Genomic DNA, 17,871 nt, shown 5'->3' with positions numbered 1-17,871 from the left:
GGGACGTCATCTGTATTTAAAAACGTATCCTACGTAATCATTTTTTGTAATTTCAAAGAGTTGAAAAACAGATTAATTTCTTTCCATATCTGCCATGCATGTAAGAGCACAGAATTTAATGTTTTTTACAGGATCTGGTGCAAACAGTTTATTTTTTGGGAACATTTTAAATGAGGCATGTAGAATTAAGTGATTTTTAAGGTGGAAGCTTACACTGCCTCTGTGCTGGGGTTCAGTGGGTGTTTCAAATAAATAAAAAAATATAACTATAAGTCCCTCCCCAGCACTTAAAAAAATGATTTAGCGTGCATCTCCTGTTGTGCACCTCCCTTCCCCCTCATTAGTAACCAACAGTCCCTCATCTCAAACACCTGCTTCACCTACAGGTGATCAGTGGAAACAGCATGGGCCACCATGGTTCAGGTAAGATCAAATGACAAAAACTTTAGTAAAGTGAAAATGTTTAAGGATCAGCACCTGCAAAGACTGTAACTGTCTTTCTTTCTCCTCAAATTTTAACCATCTTTATCAACTATAACTAATTAGCCTTTCATTTGATATCCTTTGTTAGCCTCTCTGGCCCATTTCACTTATCTTTTTGTAGCTCCGCTTCATCGTTTCCTACCACACTTTTTTTTTTTATGAATATCTCTGCTTGTAGGCTTGTTTGCTGACCTGCTTACTACTGTCTGGTTGCTAGCTTTAGAGTAAGTTTGAACAAGCCCTGCCATAGTTTCTGATACGTTACGTTAAAATGTGTCCTGCATATGCTGTTCCCATGGATCTATTATAAATCGGTTTGTCCGGCCAGCTAGAAGTAATAGCATTATCAACCGTTTAAAAAAAAAAAAAAAGAAAAAAATCAGCATTATTTATTACATATATTATACGAGCTATAGGGAAACAAAATGCCGTCAAATTACTTCATCCATCCCCCAGACGTAATGGTGTGAAGACTCATTTAGTAGGAACTAGTTTTTCAGGTTTTTGTAGTTACTCCGGTTCAATCGGAAGTAGCACCACACTATTAGCATCAGGCCCGAGCAGACCCACAAGCTGCTATGTTAGCTAGCTGGATGCACACTCTAAATACTTAAAAATGCCTTTATCCTCGAATTACGACTCTAATGTTTTCACATTCATTCAGTTTGTCCCTGTTCCGACTGCAGTTTTTTTCAGAGCAATACTGTCGTTACATTTTATGTTATTTCGTTATTTATTTCCCCCTTTCCATGCCATCATTTAGCTGCTGGCTAGCTAACGTTTGGCTAGCAGCGTTGACACAGTGAGGACAGGATTTTAGAAATAGTTTATCAGTCTAAGTCTACTCGGTTATTTTGATTTATTTGTATTTTATTTGTTAACCTTTGAGTTCTGTTGCTCTTTAATCTTGTCAATTTTTATTTCTCTAAGATTAAGGTTTGAGTGTCTGTTTTGCTGCATGACTGATTTCTGTACATTTATTCTTGGTAGTTAGATAAGGTTATTGTGAAAACTAGAGATAAACTCCTTTGACTGGACTGACATAATTGGCCAAGTTGATGAAGCTAAACACAGTTGAAATCATCTGAAGTGTCAGGTCATAATTCTGATGAAGTAATAGGCTACTAAATCCTTCATGTAACAGTTTGAATACATACAAAATCACAGTTTGTACAGACTCTCTGCAGTTATTGTGTTCACTGTTTGGGTGATTTGGACAATTAATCCGTTTCCCAGTACTGTTATTGTTATGCATTGAATAGGCGATAATATGAAGTATCCCTGAAGTATGTCACTTAGTCAGGAGTCATCAGTTTATTCAATGATACATATATATATATATAGAGAGAGAGAGAGAGAGAGAGAGAGAGAGAGACTGTCAACTTCCCCAGGTTGCGAAAACCTTGAAATCCCTTGGAGAAAAAAAAGAACATGAGCTTATTGTTAAAAAAAAAACAAAAACCTTTAGGTCACATTATCTTTAACAGTTCTGTTCAACTATCAGCATCAGACATTTTACACATGATAACTGTCGGTCTCTGTAGCAGCAGTTCATGTTCAGGCATGTTTTTTTGTGCAAGTGAGACTGAATGATGTGATTGTGCTTGTGTGCAAGTTTCATCTGAGGCTGAAGTTGCAAATTGCTCTCATCTAATCCTCAATCAGTTCCTCTATAGCCGACTATCCTGATATCCGCACTGGGTCTCGGTCTTGTGATGATCTCTTTTATGAGCAATATATAGCAGGCTCTTGAAACTAGCTTGACAGTGATAGTCTGCAGTAATTTTGGCCTAAATTACCTCAAAACAGCAATCTAGTTTTGACAGGTAATGTCATTTGAAGCAGTCATTTTCCTAAAAGCAACATTATTCTAACCAAACAAATAAAAACAAAAACTAATGTTGAATTTTGTCACAACAAACGATGCAACACTGAATAATTATTTTTAAAATAGTCCTGTAGTGGTCTATTTATTTACACAAATGTAATAGGAGGTAGAACCATCTGTATTATTTACAAATTTACATTAAAAATAAATACATAACATATATACAAATACATACAGTGATACAATCCTAGTAATCAAGCTACTTCATGTTTCCTCTGGGTTCAGGTAAGTGTTGATGATGATGATGATGAAATGACAGTCTTACATTTACATTCACTTGGATGAGCAAGTTCACGTTTATATATTTTGAGCCCCATAAAGCAATACTCTTGGTATAAACACTGACTCAAATGATTCCAAGTAATGTGAAATTGTTGTAGTGCCAAAGCTTCTGGAAATTCACTGGTACAAAACATACACACCTACATGGGTGTGGCCACTCAGTATGAGGTGGGCTGAGCTCTGCTGGAAGTTATTTCAGGTCATTAGACTTGGTGTAGTAACAATAAGGTGTTTGACAGGCAGTCTGCACATGCCCACACAGTCCTGGGGGGAGGTCTAATCAGTGAAAATGATTAGCATCACCTGTGGACACACAGGTGAGGTTAATTATGGGTGTGCATGGCCTTTAATTGCCAGTCGTCTTTTGGCCGTCACAAAGATGGTTGTGTCTCATCTCTCTTAACCACCAGGAGCAGCTACTTTCTTGCGAACTGCTAAAGAGAAACAGCAGAGTTGACATAAATACGTGGGTGGTGAAGATATTTTCCTCAGGAGTTAGGTGACCAAACTAGAGGTAAATGCAAGTTAATACTGGACTTCATCGGGAGGCTTTAACATGACACCAGTGGGATGCCCCCTTTTCATGAATCTGTAAAAAGACAGCTGTTTGTCTGTGCTTAGAGATTAGCCGAAAAAATAGTAATAAATTGATAGTACATGTAAATCAACACTGTCAAATTTGCTTGGGTAAACAATATCTCTGCACCTTATTAGTGCGGCAGAGTTAAGACATTTCATCTGTGCTGCACTTCTGCCAACATCATCATCCTGTTGTTTGGCTTTCCGGAGAGAGATCTACAGAGTCAGCAGACAAAACTGGTCTAGAATTAACCTTCGACGGGCTGCTTAAGTTTTCTACAGGTGATTCAATTTCAATAACGGGAGGCGGCATGTAAGAGAGAAAAGTTATAATGCGATTGGGCAAGCCAAGCTTGGAAACAACTTCACGTGCTCTTGTGCCGAGAGCCCCTCTCACAGCCACTCTGCTGATCTGCTGTAGAGTGAGAGGAGTATCTAAGGAAGACAAAACAACACAGAGGACATTTTATCTGTGCTCTCAGATTATCTATATACTGGCAGTGACATGACTTAAATAAACAGACTTACTCTCATAGAACTCAAGGCAGAGATAAGCAGGAGATCCCCGACTGGTGTAGTGGATGGGTTTTTTGTTCAGGTTATCTCTGGCGTACACGTTCCCCCCAAACTCCACAAGTAGATCGATCAAGTTAACGCTCTTTGTTTTGGCGGCATGATGGAGGGCCGTCTCATGGAGCTTGGCAGCATTCACATTTGCTCCTATAGGAAAGAAAAAAAACTATCAGACAGAGAAGCACTTCTGTCATCTGTAGCATGCATGTTTATACACCAATTATAAATGCCAAAATGATAACTGTATAAAGAATACCATTATCAGTGAGCATAAAACAGAACCAGCGGTTGGCTCAACATACATCAGAGGTAATGTGCACAGTTATGTCCTTATCTATCTACACAAAATAAGGATTTAAAAAAAGAAAGAAAAAAGATATGATTACCATTCTTTCAACTGTGTAAATCTAAATTAACGTGAGTAAATGAAGTGATTTACATTTTTCCCCCTTAAATTGCTTAAAATAACATTATAAATATCTTAAATTCTGTCTTTTTGCAGATTGCAATCACATAATAAAATCTTGTATTTTTATGTCAGTTCTTGATAAAGCAGTTGATTAATCAAAAGTAATCCTGAAATGCTTTCCTAATGACTTCAAAAAAAGTTTTGCCTGCCTTAAAATAAATAATACACAAAAGCACACATAGTGACAAGCAAAATATCACATTCAAAGGATACTTTGCTTAGTTTCAACCAGCTTTGTAACATAGCAGTGTGGGTAGTATGTATAAATGAACTGTGATAAATGTCCCTCCTTCTTAGCAGCACCCAGATCTCCCAGCTCAAACCCTCTACAGATTTCCTCCGGCTCTACGGCTGTTGCTCCAACTTAGATAATACTTCTGCATTTTTGTAGGCCTGCCATCGCAGACACAAAGAATATATTAGCAGATTGGGAGAGAGAGCCACCCATCTATCACTCTGTCAAAGTCAAATCTGTAAAACTAAGCAGTGCTGATCAAATATAAACCAAGATTCTGCTTATTTCTTACCTCAAATGTTTGCAGAAACATATTTTAGCTTTAACTGTTTGTTACTAGCTGACCGCAATATTATTTCCAGTGGAAAAACGGGCAAGCTTGCACAAAATCACCCACCAGCAAGGGATGGTTTATTAGTCCAGTGCAGCGCGATGCATTCTGGTAGTTGTAGGTTTTGCATTTTGTGTCGTTCCACTGCACTGACAGCCCAGTTTTATTCAAAGACCATCTTTCCGGCAGTGTAATACTCGTTTGAATTTAATTTTATCCAGCTCTAAGGTACAGAGGACAAACTCACCTGCACGCAGGAGGACTTTGGCGCAGTCATAATGTTGCCTCGCACAGGCTACGTGGAGCGGTGTCCCATAGTGGCAGTCGTGCGCCTCCATGAAAGCTCCTTGATCAATCATGAGCTGAACACAATCTGAATTCCCTATCGTGAGACACAGGAAACATGAGGTCAACATGGTTAGAGCAAAGGAGGCAGAAAGTCACATACTTCATGCCAAAGTCTCTTTTGAGTATCTCACACTCATTTCCTGTGGACTTTACTCGAGCTGTCCATTTTTTGTAGTTTCATCCCTCAAAGAGTGTGGAAGCTGTTGGTCAGCATGAATAGATTTTGGCTGGAGATTCACTTAAGAGCTTTTTCCTTGGTAGTTGCATCTGTTTTCAAATCAATATTGCAATCATCAGAGTGTGTTCCAGCACCTTAGCAAGCATAGCTAGAACACTTTTGTCACATAGTCTTACTGGTATTTGTGTAATTGGGTTTCTGTTTAATTGCTGCATGTTAAAAGGCTTTTAATTAATAATCAAGAGTCAAGTGCTCTGGTATAGCATTCTGCTTCCTCCTCTGCTCTCCCTTCCTGTTTTGTCTGCCACAGCCTTGCCTCTGGGAGAGGTTTCCTGTCACAGAAGACTTTTTCAGATGTTTTACAACTGGTTACAGCACAAGTTAAATTGGCCATGAGCAAAATGTGGTCCCAGCACTATTAAGGAAGAACACTGAGGAACTTAGCGAAGTTAAGGCCCACCCTTTATGATTAATTAATTCATTTTTTCCCAGATATATAACCACTTCTCACCTGTATTCACAAAGTACAAATACTGTGTGGAATCAGGTCTGGCAATGTAGGACTGACTGATAAGCAAATATGTCTTGATGGACATGGCGTGACATATACATGCATTCCTTTTCGATGTATGTAACAAGACGCACCTCCCATGCAGGCCTCATGAAGCGGTGAGAAGGTAAACAGCGGAGGATTAACTGTTGCTCCATACTCCAGAAGGAGCTTGACACATTCAAGGCTACCGGCTGCACAGGCATCACACAGCGGAGTGCTGCCGTCAATATTACGGGCATCCACCTGGAGGACAAAGAGCAATAATAAATTAAATACACGCCAATCATGCACTAATGAAGGAAGTCACCAAACGTCACATCTCACCTGTGCACCAGCATCCAGCAGCAGTCTGACACATTGAGTCTGTCCCTGTATACACGCCTCATGCAGGGGTGTGATGGAGTCGACCGCCACGATGTTCACCGCTGCTCCTCCCTCAATCAACTGCTGCAGCTGGAGGGCCCTCCCCTGTGCAGCGGCCTCATGCACTGCTGAACGGTCTGTCCAGAATCCAAGACCATGAGCTGCAAATATGTGAAGCCAAACAAGACTGAGCCTTTCTATTCACGATGCCTGCATTTTCTGGGTGTCAGCATGTTGACTTATGATTTACAAAAATCCCTCTTCAAGTTCATGTTTATTTTGTCATTCCAACCATTCAAACACAGCAGAAGTATGACTTTTTTTCAGCCAGAGCTCTTAATACAGTTCCTCATATAACATGAGACAAGAATCCTTATCAGGCTCTTGAGCTGATCATCATCATAACCAACTTGTGCAATTGTGAGGCCTGTTTGTTGTACTGCCATTTTCATGAAAATGGCATTGGAGAAGTCTTATGGTAGTGAAAAAACATTCAGTTTATATTCAGTACATGGGCAACAGCTCTGTTGGACATTCATACAGTCAGCATGCCTTCAAAACTTGGGACATCTGTGGCATTGTGTTGTTTGATCAAACTGCACATTTTAGAGTTGCCCTTTATTGTGACCAACCCAAGGCTCACCTGTGTTATAACCATGTTAAATCTGAATCTTGATATGCCACACCTGTCAGATGGATGGATCTTACCTTGAAATAAGCATTTTAACAGATTTCTGACCAAAATTTGAATGATGATCTATCTATTGAGTTTTAGATCTTTAACTTAATCCTGGGAGCAAAAACAAAAGTGCTGCATTTAAATGTTTGTTCAGTATACATCAGCTGGAACAGAAAAGGGCAAAATAAAACCACTCATCTAAAGCATGAGGGCACTGCACTCACATACGCATATATTTATACCTCTGTCCATACTGTATATACTGTCCTATAGAGCATTCATATGTATACTGTCTGTTCTGCACATATTGGATCCATAGTGCATATACTGCATATCATAACTTCACCTGTTTATTCTGTATATAATGTCTACTGTTAGAATCGCCAGTAGTTACTACATATTTTACACTTACACCTGCACTGCTTTCTATGTCTGTAATGTATTCATACGCTGTTTATAACATTCATACTACCCAAGGAGTAGTATACAGGTTAAGACAATGCACAGGAGCGGTAAAAACAGTGACACACATAAGAGAAAAAAAAAAACATGTCACATAGAAAAATAAACCTTGACATAGCCTGTAAGAATAACATATATACAGAATATGCAAGATTAAGAATACGCTATAATACACTATAAATACGCTAAAATTAAAATACATATTTATAGTGTACTGAAGTATACATTTTCGAGTTATTTTATGTATATATGTTATTCTTACAGAATATGCTATATGTTTTCTCCTCTGGTGTGATGTGTATCACGGGGTTTTTACTATTATTAATATATGCAATACAACATATAATATTTATCTAATACAGTATATATTATTGTGAACATCAGTGCTTTTTGCTCTTCAAGTTAGATGCTAAGCTGCATTTTACTGCCTCAGTACCTATACTGCACCTGTTCCTGTTCTCGTACTTAACTGTGCAATAACAATTAAGCTGAATCGCATCTAATCTAATGTTGCAAACCATCGCAGTAATACTCGTGTATCGGATTCCTTTACATTGTAAGGTATGTGCTATTGGGTCCATTCACATACATATCAATACAGTCGATGTTGTTTAATATATATCGTAAAGTGTGTCACATATGCTGTTACAGAGCAAAGCTAACAGTAATGTTACGTTAGTGCCTGATGGCCTACCCTCACTAACAAGCTTACAGCTTGCTCTCAAACTAACCTCGACCACTTAAAGACAGCATGCTAGCTAACAGTGAGAGAGAGGGGAGAGTGGAAGACAACTGATATTGAAATTAAAGCCAATGAAAGCTTGTCATTGCAGCTACCAGCCCCATCCGCTCATTCGCTTAGCTAACTCAGATTTCTTGGTATACCGTTGGTCACCATGTAAGCTACTTACCGATTTCTCCATACAGGGACGGTCTGGTCCGAGTGATCTCCATTTCATGTTACCGCTCTCCTCTCCGTTAACCACGTAGATTCAGCCAAACATATCATTCATTTTAAAGCAAACGAATAAAGACTGAAACAGCTGCATTACTGTAAATTACACTGGGCAGCAAGGTGCTCAGAGATGGCAGCGGAGGTTCAGTTCAAATAAACAATGGCTTGGAATTCTGGGATATGTAGGCGGCTGACCTACAAAAGATGTAGTCCAGTCGAGGTTTCCCACACGACAAATAATTGAAGAACAGGAAAAAGGGACACCTGCTGCTTAAAATTTTTTTTTAAAATACAGTATTTTTTGACAGTGCAGAAGAAATAAAACAAATTAATTTACTTGTTAGCGTCCCTGAGTTCCTCACAAAACTGAGTTTAGCTCAAAGTTTTACCTAGCTAGCTAGGTTTAGCTAATGTTGCGGCTTTGCGGCAACCTAACCAAGTGACATGATTCAAAGATATCTTTTACCTCAGTCAATATGATACAAAATTATATAGGCTATGACATCTCCAAGTGCAAAGGTAGGAATTGTTTTTTGTGTGTTTTTTGTTTGTAATAGCTAACATGGCTAACATTAGCTAGCATAACACTTGCCAATCCATAATTTGTGTCTTAGACAGCTTTGCATTTTTATTTTTATTTTAAATTGTGGTTAACAGTAGCATCTGCATGTTAAACTGAGAAAAAGTTGCTAAGAAAAGCTGTAGGCTAAATTAGGCTAACTTTGCACTGTATTGCAAAGAAACTCAAAAATGAATGTGGGGTAATGTAGCATTTATTGTAAGGGAACACGCCATTTATTGCAACAAACTCAAAAGTAAAGAATGCAAGATTGAGTCCTAAAACCAGAGATTTAGTTCCTATTTTTGCACTTCCAGTTCTATTGTCTCAAAGTCAAAGGGTTTTTTAATGTGTTTTTAATAAGATGCCAGAAACAAGGTCTAGAATAAGTTTTAGATAATGTAATGTTTTGATCTAGGGTGTAAATTATGCCATACTCGTAAAATTTAAAGCTTGTAAGTGTCTTAAAAAAGCTAACAAGTAGCTAAATAAGCTACAAAACATTATCACGTCAAACGCAGCTTGAGAGCCTTGTTGTGGTGCTGATGTTGAATTCAGACAACCATGGTGTAATTTATTTATAGCCAAATGTTAGCTTTTTACATCTGGTAATTGCATTTACACTTCAGGTATTAATTAAGTGACGTTCATTTGTAAAGAGCGTGTAAGTATCCAAAATGTTTGTTTGCCACATAGCTCATGTACTGCAATAATCAAAAATCCAATGGAAATCCCTTTGGATTTTTGACGAGGGAACCAGGGCGATTTATAATTTCGGGCTGGCCTACAAAAAACGTAACCTCTGCAGCACTCTATTGTGAGAGAGCACAAAAAGGATCACCTTACATTTTCCCATTGGCGTTTAGCTACAGTTCTCCCTCTAGAGCCATGATCTTAAACTTTCTTAAGTAAAGTTTTTTCTCTCAATGTCACCAAAAATTGAAAATATCCCTCACAGTAGATCACAAAAGTTTTTTGGAACTTTTTTGATAAACGGTGTACTTATCTATTACAATTTTGATTTGTTTGTCATGTGGTTAAATGTTTCAAAAATACAGGTTATAAAAACACTCTTTCAGGACTGATCTAGATGCATAGTGTTAAAGACCCTGGGTTGTGTGTTACCTTTCAGTAGCAACAGTTAAAAATAATCAAAATTGAGTTCTAAAGAAAGATTGCAAAAATCCCCATGTCATTAGAGTGGCTGACTTTCAATGGCTACTTGCACTCAGCCTCTAAATATGTTTTGGTGGAGCAACAGTTGGCCTAGAAACTCCTGGAGTTCCCCTTGTTAAACCGTAACGCTTGGGCAGGTACAGTCCTGCGGTCTCACAGCTCCGAGGTGTATGTGCTCAATGTTAGAGCCATATAATGCCATATGAATTAACTGAATATATTGATGAAGGCAACCTTTATAATGTCTAGAAATATAGGCGTAATGTGTTTTGGTTTGGCCAACAGGTGGAAGTAAGCATAGTCCGTCCTTGATGTAGTGTCCATTCAATTATCAGGCAGGTGTGGTAGTTATAGTATTGTCTGCTGTGGCATTGATAATTTCTTGATCTTGTAGTTCAGGTAGTTATAACTGCCCAGCAACAGATGATAGATGATAGAGTGCTGCAGTGGTGACAGATTTTTTGTAGGCCAGTGTGGAAGTTAGCATCATCCTGGTTCCCAAAAAGTCTACGAACATTTTTTCGTTTATAATAACAGGTTTTATTCAACTAGACAATCTTCACAAATGAACATCCCTTTTAAGGATTTTTGAAACCTAAATGCAGTTGCCAGAAATAAAAAGCTAACCATGGGCTAAAATTCAACAAACTAATCTACATGACTTAACAGTGCAGTTCAGCGTGATGATGTCCTGTAGTATTATTTAGCCAATTATTAGCGACCCTCTTTTTTGAAGACCCATAAAAGCTTCAAGTTCATGAATGGGGTATTTACTGATGGGTTTATGTCGTAGAACAACACGTGAAGCTCAAGCTTGTTTAACCACAGACCTTATTCAAGGCATCTAACCAAAAACCCATAAAAAAACATACTGACTTCAAGACGAGGGAACCGTGAGTGCTGAAATGCTAACTTATTTTCGGGTTTTATTACTCATTCCTATGGGGTACTCTGTGGGGACTGTCTCAATTTGGAGCCAGCCTCAAGTGGCCATTCAAAGAACTGCAGATTTTGGCACTTCTGCAGTGGCTTCAGTTTTCAGCTTGAGGTTGCCGATTGGTTCGGCAGTACTGGTAAACATTTCATAATACACACAGGTTCCAGGTCAACATATAAATATTGTTTAATGGAGCACTGAAAAGCGTATTAATCTTATATCAGGTTATTGAGCACTTTGAATGATTTTGGCAGAATGGTCTTTAATTCAAATTCGGTCAGAAATAGCCTAATAGTTTATTTACGAAGTGTGAAAGATTTGGGGAGATTTAGTGGCACCTAGCAGGTTTGCAGATAGCGGATTGCAGATTGCGACCAGCTGGAACTTAGAATTTCTTCAGGGTTCATTGTTTAGGAGGTTTTTACTGGGAGCGGAAAAATCCACAGAGGACCTGGTGATTTAAACAGATAAAAACACAAAAGAAAGCAATTTCATTTTACAAAACAGTGTTTCTCGCAGCAGATAGGCCGCTAACTACAGTGGCCAATGCAAAAACGTGAATGATCGTATCTAAAGCATGGATGTCTTGTAGAAACTCTGGATAGAGACATTGAGGTGAGGCCCCATTCTTTCCTATGAGAGCTGCTCATTGGCACATGAAGAAAATAAATAAATAGAAGCTCTTTTCCAGGTATAAAATACGATAAAAATACCTGGCTCTACTGATTCATACGGCATGCGCTCAAGAGACTTGCAGCAGCGAAGCATGACAGAGTGTGTGCGAGCGGGTAACTTCTGCTGACAGAGCAACTGATTTCTGGTTTAGCGCTTTGCTAGCTTGACTGGCGGTCTAAAAAAGGTAGTCTTGCAGCGCTTTCAGACTTTCCAAATGTTACAGAGCTGGACGGTTTATATCTAGATAGTGAAATGAGTTGTTTCGCAGGGGTTTTGACGTTCACAAAAAATAATTTACTGATTTACGGACGTCTCTTTCTCAATGTAAATCAATGGGGATCAGAGGGCATCACGTGACCAACCCGGACAGTGTAATTCCACTTTTGGTCACTATGTAAAATTTGCATCAGAGCCGGACACGTTTCCTGGGGGCTTCATCACCAGTGTTTGGTTTGTCTGTTTTGGGCTACTGTAGAAACAACATGGCTATCTCCATAAATGAGGATCTGCTTCCTGTGTAGGTATGAATGCTCATTAGAAGGTAATTAAAAGACACTTTTTATTTTCAGGTGATTATGCATGACAGAAAACATACTTATATTATTTCCATTTCTGCAATATATCTCCTTAAAACATACACACTGGACCTTTATTTTTTTATTTATTTTTATTTTTTTATGGAGGTGTGGGAAAAAACCTTGGAGCTGAAGTTTGTTGCTGCGTCATTGGGAATGTTGGCAAAAGTGTTTGGAAATAAGTGTGTGTGTTAGCAATGATCCTGCAACCCTACTAGCTTTACTGAACCGTACTGGTTTATTGTAGAATACAAATACCCATTGTAACCTTCCAGGCTGTCAGGCTGTATGAAGTTACGAATTGAAAACAGGTTTTTTTATGATTAATTTTTCGTTGGAAAAGGAAAACACAGGCACACACTACACCCACACACACACAGTGGAAGTGAACCGCAGGCGCAGACTAGCTTGAACAACTGCCTCCCCACCACCACAGTTTGGTGTAGACTTTCAAGATGGATGCTTTTGCGTCGATAGGTTTCTGTTTCTTTTTCGAAACGGACTCGTGTGGCGATCGCCTCAGCCCGAAGACTGAGGATCCGTTTGCGATGTAACGGATTTAATCCCCGTGAAACGATAACAGTGGATTCAAGTGGATATTTTTGTGTCTACGTGTTCGGACTGTCGCTTATTTTGTAACTTCCTGGTTGTCGCATTAATATGTCTGTTGAAACTGCGGCGAAAGCTCAAGTTACGAAAGGTTTTCTGGATTCAGCATACATGGGACTTTATCATTTTGCTGTAATGTTTAAAACCAAGGACAACTATTTTAAAGGAAAAGCAAAGGGAAGTCGACAAATTTCCTAAGCGTTCAGCAATGGAAAGTGGACATGGTAGTGCCTCGAGTAAAGGTGAACAGCTTTTTTTTTTTTGTCCTCGTGTAACTTTCACTTCAGGATTAAATAAACAACGTGGATTTGATTTGTATATTTGCTGCTAACTATACTCAAGACAAAGACCTTCTGTCGCTGTATGATTAGACAAAAAAGGACGCGTAGATAAGGTGTCGTGTCTCACAGTACAAACAGTTCCAGGCGTTTGAAACTTTCCCCTTTTAGAAAAGCGAAAACACAATATACTGTAATATCGCAATATCGCGTGTAAAGTGTGCTAATGTTTGTATTTGTGTCCACTTTTAGGTGTTTTAGTACCTGTCTCTGAAACTTCTGACGTCTTCCAAAACAGTATTTTGGCTACACTTAAAAGTGCGTACTTGTATGAGGAGTCAAAGCAGTCTTTCTGCCACAAGTCTGCTGTGTTGGTAAAAAATCCAGCGCTGGAAGAAAAGGTCAGTCCAAATCTTTTTCCTCATGTCCCAGCAGTAGACGCCTTTAAACATTAAACCACGTGTAATGGTTAACCTTAAATCTGCTCACATGTAATCAATAGTTGAACAGGATTTAATGTCCTAAATGTTCATTTTTTTTCTAAATGTATTTGATTACCATATCTTTTGACCAACAGCAGTGACTGTTTATTATATCCTTTTTATTGTGAAAACCTGTGAAATTTTTTTGAAATGTGGATATAGGCACTCCAAACATGAAATCTTAATAACATTTGACGGCTTTCAATCTGGTTTCTTCTTCAGTATAATGCTTTCCGAGCAAAGAGAAGAGAAGCAGGATACTCAGAGGAGGACCTGAATGAATCCTATGGTTTTTTACTGTTTGATGATGTCAACAAGGTAAAAATATTGATAGCTGGCACACCGGAAGAAAAAAACAAACATACTTCAATAAATCTTGTTGATCAAGCTGATATCAATATTTGTATTTGTTTAAAGGCTAATGCATTGGGAGAAACTGGTGTGCTCACTGGAAACAGCACGTGCACAACTCTGGGAGATCCCTCACATGGTAAATTATTATGATGTGCTTTTTTTCCCCTTTCATACTGCCATTATGTCAAACAGTAGCAAGATCACAATGACATTTTTGGATAGCTTAGCTGTGACCAAAATACTATGCTGAACACACCAAGATTTGTACACAAGAATTTATGTAGCATGTAACTTACTGGATACTTGTCTAAAAAATGCAAAGCATTCCACTAAGCCTTTCTTATTTATTTTAAGTATTTTAGTAAGTTATTACCTTGATGGCCAAATCCAGGATATTGTTCATGCATGCAGCCTTTCCGTAGTATCTGTAGTGCAGTAAAGCGAAGGAACGGTCCGTGTGGAATGTCTGGTGCTCCTCTGCATTTGAAAGTGAAAGCAAATTAAACTACTGTAATAATGTATACAAATGAAAGTGGAAGAATTTCAAACAGAAACAGAAACTATTAGTTGGTGCACACAGCAGTTCAGGATATGAATTGTGTTAGAGCCAAAAAGAAAATAAATTCAGCTTGTAGAAATTCAGCTATTAAAAGCAGTTTATTGTCTGTTTCACTCTACATTGTAGCATAAATCTTATTATCTGTAACAAGAATTCCTTTGATTATTTTTTAGAACTTCACATTTAAAATATTTCCTCTCAGAGATTCAGTCTAATGTCTCTCCACCCACTCAACAATGTGATAAGTTAGGTTTAAACATTGGTCAAAGTCCTTGTTTTTCTGTGTACAGTGGTGTGAAACCACGCTGGAGTGGCACATGAAAACATGAGCTCCACTGTGTCACATGTAATTGAATGTAGCAGTGTTGCACGGAGTAAATCTGCGTTAATGCTCACATCCATGCCTGTTATGATATATTTCAGTTCCTTCACATAACAGAGACGCTTGTGCTTAAAATCATGTCTACATTTTAATGTTTGAAAGAGACATTTGGAAAGGCCATAATATGTTGTAACTCCCTTGACTTTGTCAGCACAAAGCTTACAGGGGAGTATAAAAGACACACCAAACCCATCAAACCAGTTATTGTCTCATTGTTTAGCCTCCTACGTTCAGATTTGCAACCTGAGAGACCTTATCTGGACCTGAGAGTTCTTACCTGAATGTTGCTTATTGTTAAAGAAGCATTTAACTGCTGGAAAGACGGTCTTTTCATAAAACTAAGCTGTCTATGCAGCAGAGATTGTCACCAGAGAAAACAGAATTAAAGGGCTGTGGCATTTGCTTTCACTCAAGAGGTAGAAAACCTAGAACTACCAGAATGCACTGCGCTGTAGTGGACCAGCAGTAACAGAAGTTTGGGTCATGTTTGATAAGCTCTACTTAGTTTTACTGTTTGATCACAGAGATGAGCAAAGAGATCTGGCTGCTGGTAAAAATGGAAGACAGAGTTCGTTGACACACAATTCTCACATCATCACGTTTGTATGTCAGAAAAAAAGTTGATTATTGTGTAAGTCTGACTAACACTGGACTTTTAAAATACATGTAAACATGTTAGTCTGACTGAAATTGTACCAAATCGAATTTCTCGAAGTCAGACTTACAAACCCAGGTAATGCGATTGAATATCAGGCTACTCCGTCGTGTTAACAGCTCAGTCAGTCCTGAACTGGCCTGAGCGTTCTGCGCAAGCTCCTAGTCACTGTGCAAGCCTCCCTTGGTGGTTAAGGATAGAAAGTGTTTGTTATTTTTGGGGGGAGAAGGGGTGCTGCGAAACATGTCAGGCATTTTGACAAAAAAACACTGAGGAGGGACTTGTTTTTGATTTTAGCTAAGGTTAGGGACATTCGACTTTAAATGATAGTATTTTGTATCATTATTACTATTAATTTAAATAAAAAAGTCGGACCCCAGGCCACCCCCCTCATCTGATAAAGTGCAAACCTTTAAAGGGTTTGGATCAGGTTTAAGTAGGGGTAACAAATATAGACGAGGAAACAGTCTTTAACACTGGCACTGAAGCTAAGCAATATACTGCTGTGGATGGGGCCGAAGCAAAGCAGATTCTAGCCACCTAAAAAAATCCATATGGATTTAAGTGTACACTATATCTGAATATTTGCTCCACTTTACCTTACACAGTAGCTGATCAAGGCAGTGGTAGACCAGCGTCTCTGCCATTCAGTGGAGTAAAATGTTTTCTCAGTGGAGTCTGGCAGAGTCAGACATACTTCTGTCAATAAAATGATTTTCTCTCTGTGCTTGTATACTGGGACAAGGACAGAAGTCCAATTAAATGGCCTAATTCACAACTGCAGCTTGACTTTTCTGTGCATGTAAATGTACTGGTTGTTATAGTACAAAGCTGTTGGCGGAGAAGCCCTTTTAAGTGTCTTATCTTTACTAATTTATATTATAATGACTTAATTACACTTTGTATATTTCAGTAAGATTAGGTCTAAAGCCCAATTGATTAGAACTTGATTTTACTTTTTTTTCTTCTTTTTTTTTTGCCGAAATTGCCTAACTTAAGAAAATACACTCTTTTGTAAGACATGAACAGGCCTAAAAATGTGACTTTTAGCGAGGAAGCAGCAACGTCCAAACCTTAGCCGGCTGGTGTCAGCAGTGTTGGAAATTAACTTTTTTTTGTATTCCAAAATCTACCAGCCACTCAAAAGATTACTATTGTTTTTTTGGCTAGTGAGTGCAGAAAATCAAGCAGACACTTGCATTTTTTACCAGCATTTGGCAGGTGGCTGGTGCTAATTTCCAGCCCTGATTTTCAGACTCCTCTCAATGCCTTTTTAGAACCATAACCAAGCTGTATTAGAAGTGGTGAAAGTAAATATAACAATCCTTGTATCTAGTGGCCATTAGAGGTACTTTCTGCTGATGGGAGACTACACTTTCTCCTTGTGGGATCAATAAAGTTTATTGATTTTCTTGTGGGAATTAACAATTAAAGCTTGAGTATGACTGCAAGCTCCAATCTGTGTAGATAAAAATGCCTTAATTATCTAAAGGGTTCACCCCTTGAGAATGTTATTTTTTTATCTTAAAGTCTCTTGTTAGTAAGTGTAGAGAAAGGTATGCATTGTCGCTTATTAAAAACATTCTGCACAAAGAACTTAATGTAACATTTTGACTTCAGGATTAGTGAATGAGGTCATTCAGAGTCGATAATCATGTGGTGTGCCCTTGACAGCTGTGACACATTTATCTGTTAAGGTGTGGCCTTGCTGCTGTAGGAGTGTCAGTTGTTTTGAAAGGTATTTTGAAGTCATGTGCTAATATTTGTAGTTAAATTTCTATTTCCCTCAGACTTTGATAAATGACTCTACCTGCATTTATTTTTAATTGAGTATGCATTAAGTTAAAGTTCTCTGTGTTCACTAAGGTGTTTACATATCAATGTACTCTGACTGTTTGGATCAAAATCGCTGGTATCATGGGAAATCTGGATACATTGCCATCATCAAGCTGACAAAGGTATTGAAAAAATTGTGAAATATTTATAAAAGGCATTATGTTTTCACTCAATAATAATAAATAAATATAACCATAACAGCATAATTGTGATTTCTTTTAACCAACAGGGTAGAGTTAAAAAGGTTTCAGAAAACTACACCCAGAATTTCACTGCGCCCACTGTGGGGTTTGACTGCCATGTCTCAGAACAGTTGCCTTCAGTATCATCCAAAACCAGCTCCTTTCTTGCCTTTGAGAGAGCCCAGGTAAGACGAGACGTGACTGATTATCAACATCCTACAATGGTGATACTAT

General features: G+C 38.4%; 2 protein-coding genes across 4 annotated transcripts in view; one reads left to right on the top strand and one right to left on the bottom strand.

Annotated features, from left to right (window-relative positions):
• Positions 1 to 2,422: 2,422 nt before the first annotated feature.
• Positions 2,423 to 14,486, bottom strand: asb13b (ankyrin repeat and SOCS box containing 13b). Of its 2 annotated transcripts, none has more exons than XM_042495798.1 (6): positions 14,397 to 14,486; positions 6,244 to 6,443; positions 6,012 to 6,162; positions 5,088 to 5,222; positions 3,761 to 3,952; positions 2,423 to 3,667 (listed from the first exon to the last, which is right to left on the bottom strand). In XM_042495798.1, the coding sequence occupies exons 1-6, from the start codon at positions 14,428 to 14,430 to the stop codon at positions 3,417 to 3,419; spliced, it is 963 nt and encodes a 320-aa protein (XP_042351732.1). In that variant the 5' UTR covers positions 14,431 to 14,486; the 3' UTR covers positions 2,423 to 3,416. The 2 variants fall into 2 exon arrangements, with proteins under 2 accessions (XP_042351732.1, XP_042351731.1); XM_042495797.1 differs by lacking the exon at positions 14,397 to 14,486 and adding an exon at positions 8,335 to 9,551.
• Positions 12,731 to 17,871, top strand: part of tasor2 (transcription activation suppressor family member 2) — a 20,679-nt gene continuing 15,538 nt past the window's right edge. For both annotated transcript variants that reach the window (XM_042495796.1, XM_042495795.1), the window contains exons 1-6: positions 12,731 to 13,151; positions 13,440 to 13,588; positions 13,892 to 13,987; positions 14,087 to 14,159; positions 17,486 to 17,577; positions 17,685 to 17,822. In XM_042495796.1, coding sequence (XP_042351730.1) covers positions 13,118 to 13,151; positions 13,440 to 13,588; positions 13,892 to 13,987; positions 14,087 to 14,159; positions 17,486 to 17,577; positions 17,685 to 17,822 — 582 coding nt within the window. In that variant the 5' untranslated portion in view covers positions 12,731 to 13,117. The remainder of the gene's footprint in view (positions 13,152 to 13,439; positions 13,589 to 13,891; positions 13,988 to 14,086; positions 14,160 to 17,485; positions 17,578 to 17,684; positions 17,823 to 17,871) is intronic.

This window comes from Plectropomus leopardus, chromosome 11 (assembly GCF_008729295.1).
Source record: "Plectropomus leopardus isolate mb chromosome 11, YSFRI_Pleo_2.0, whole genome shotgun sequence".
Taxonomy (NCBI): Eukaryota; Metazoa; Chordata; class Actinopteri; order Perciformes; family Serranidae; genus Plectropomus; species Plectropomus leopardus.
This window is presented reverse-complemented; position numbering and strand designations above follow the sequence as displayed.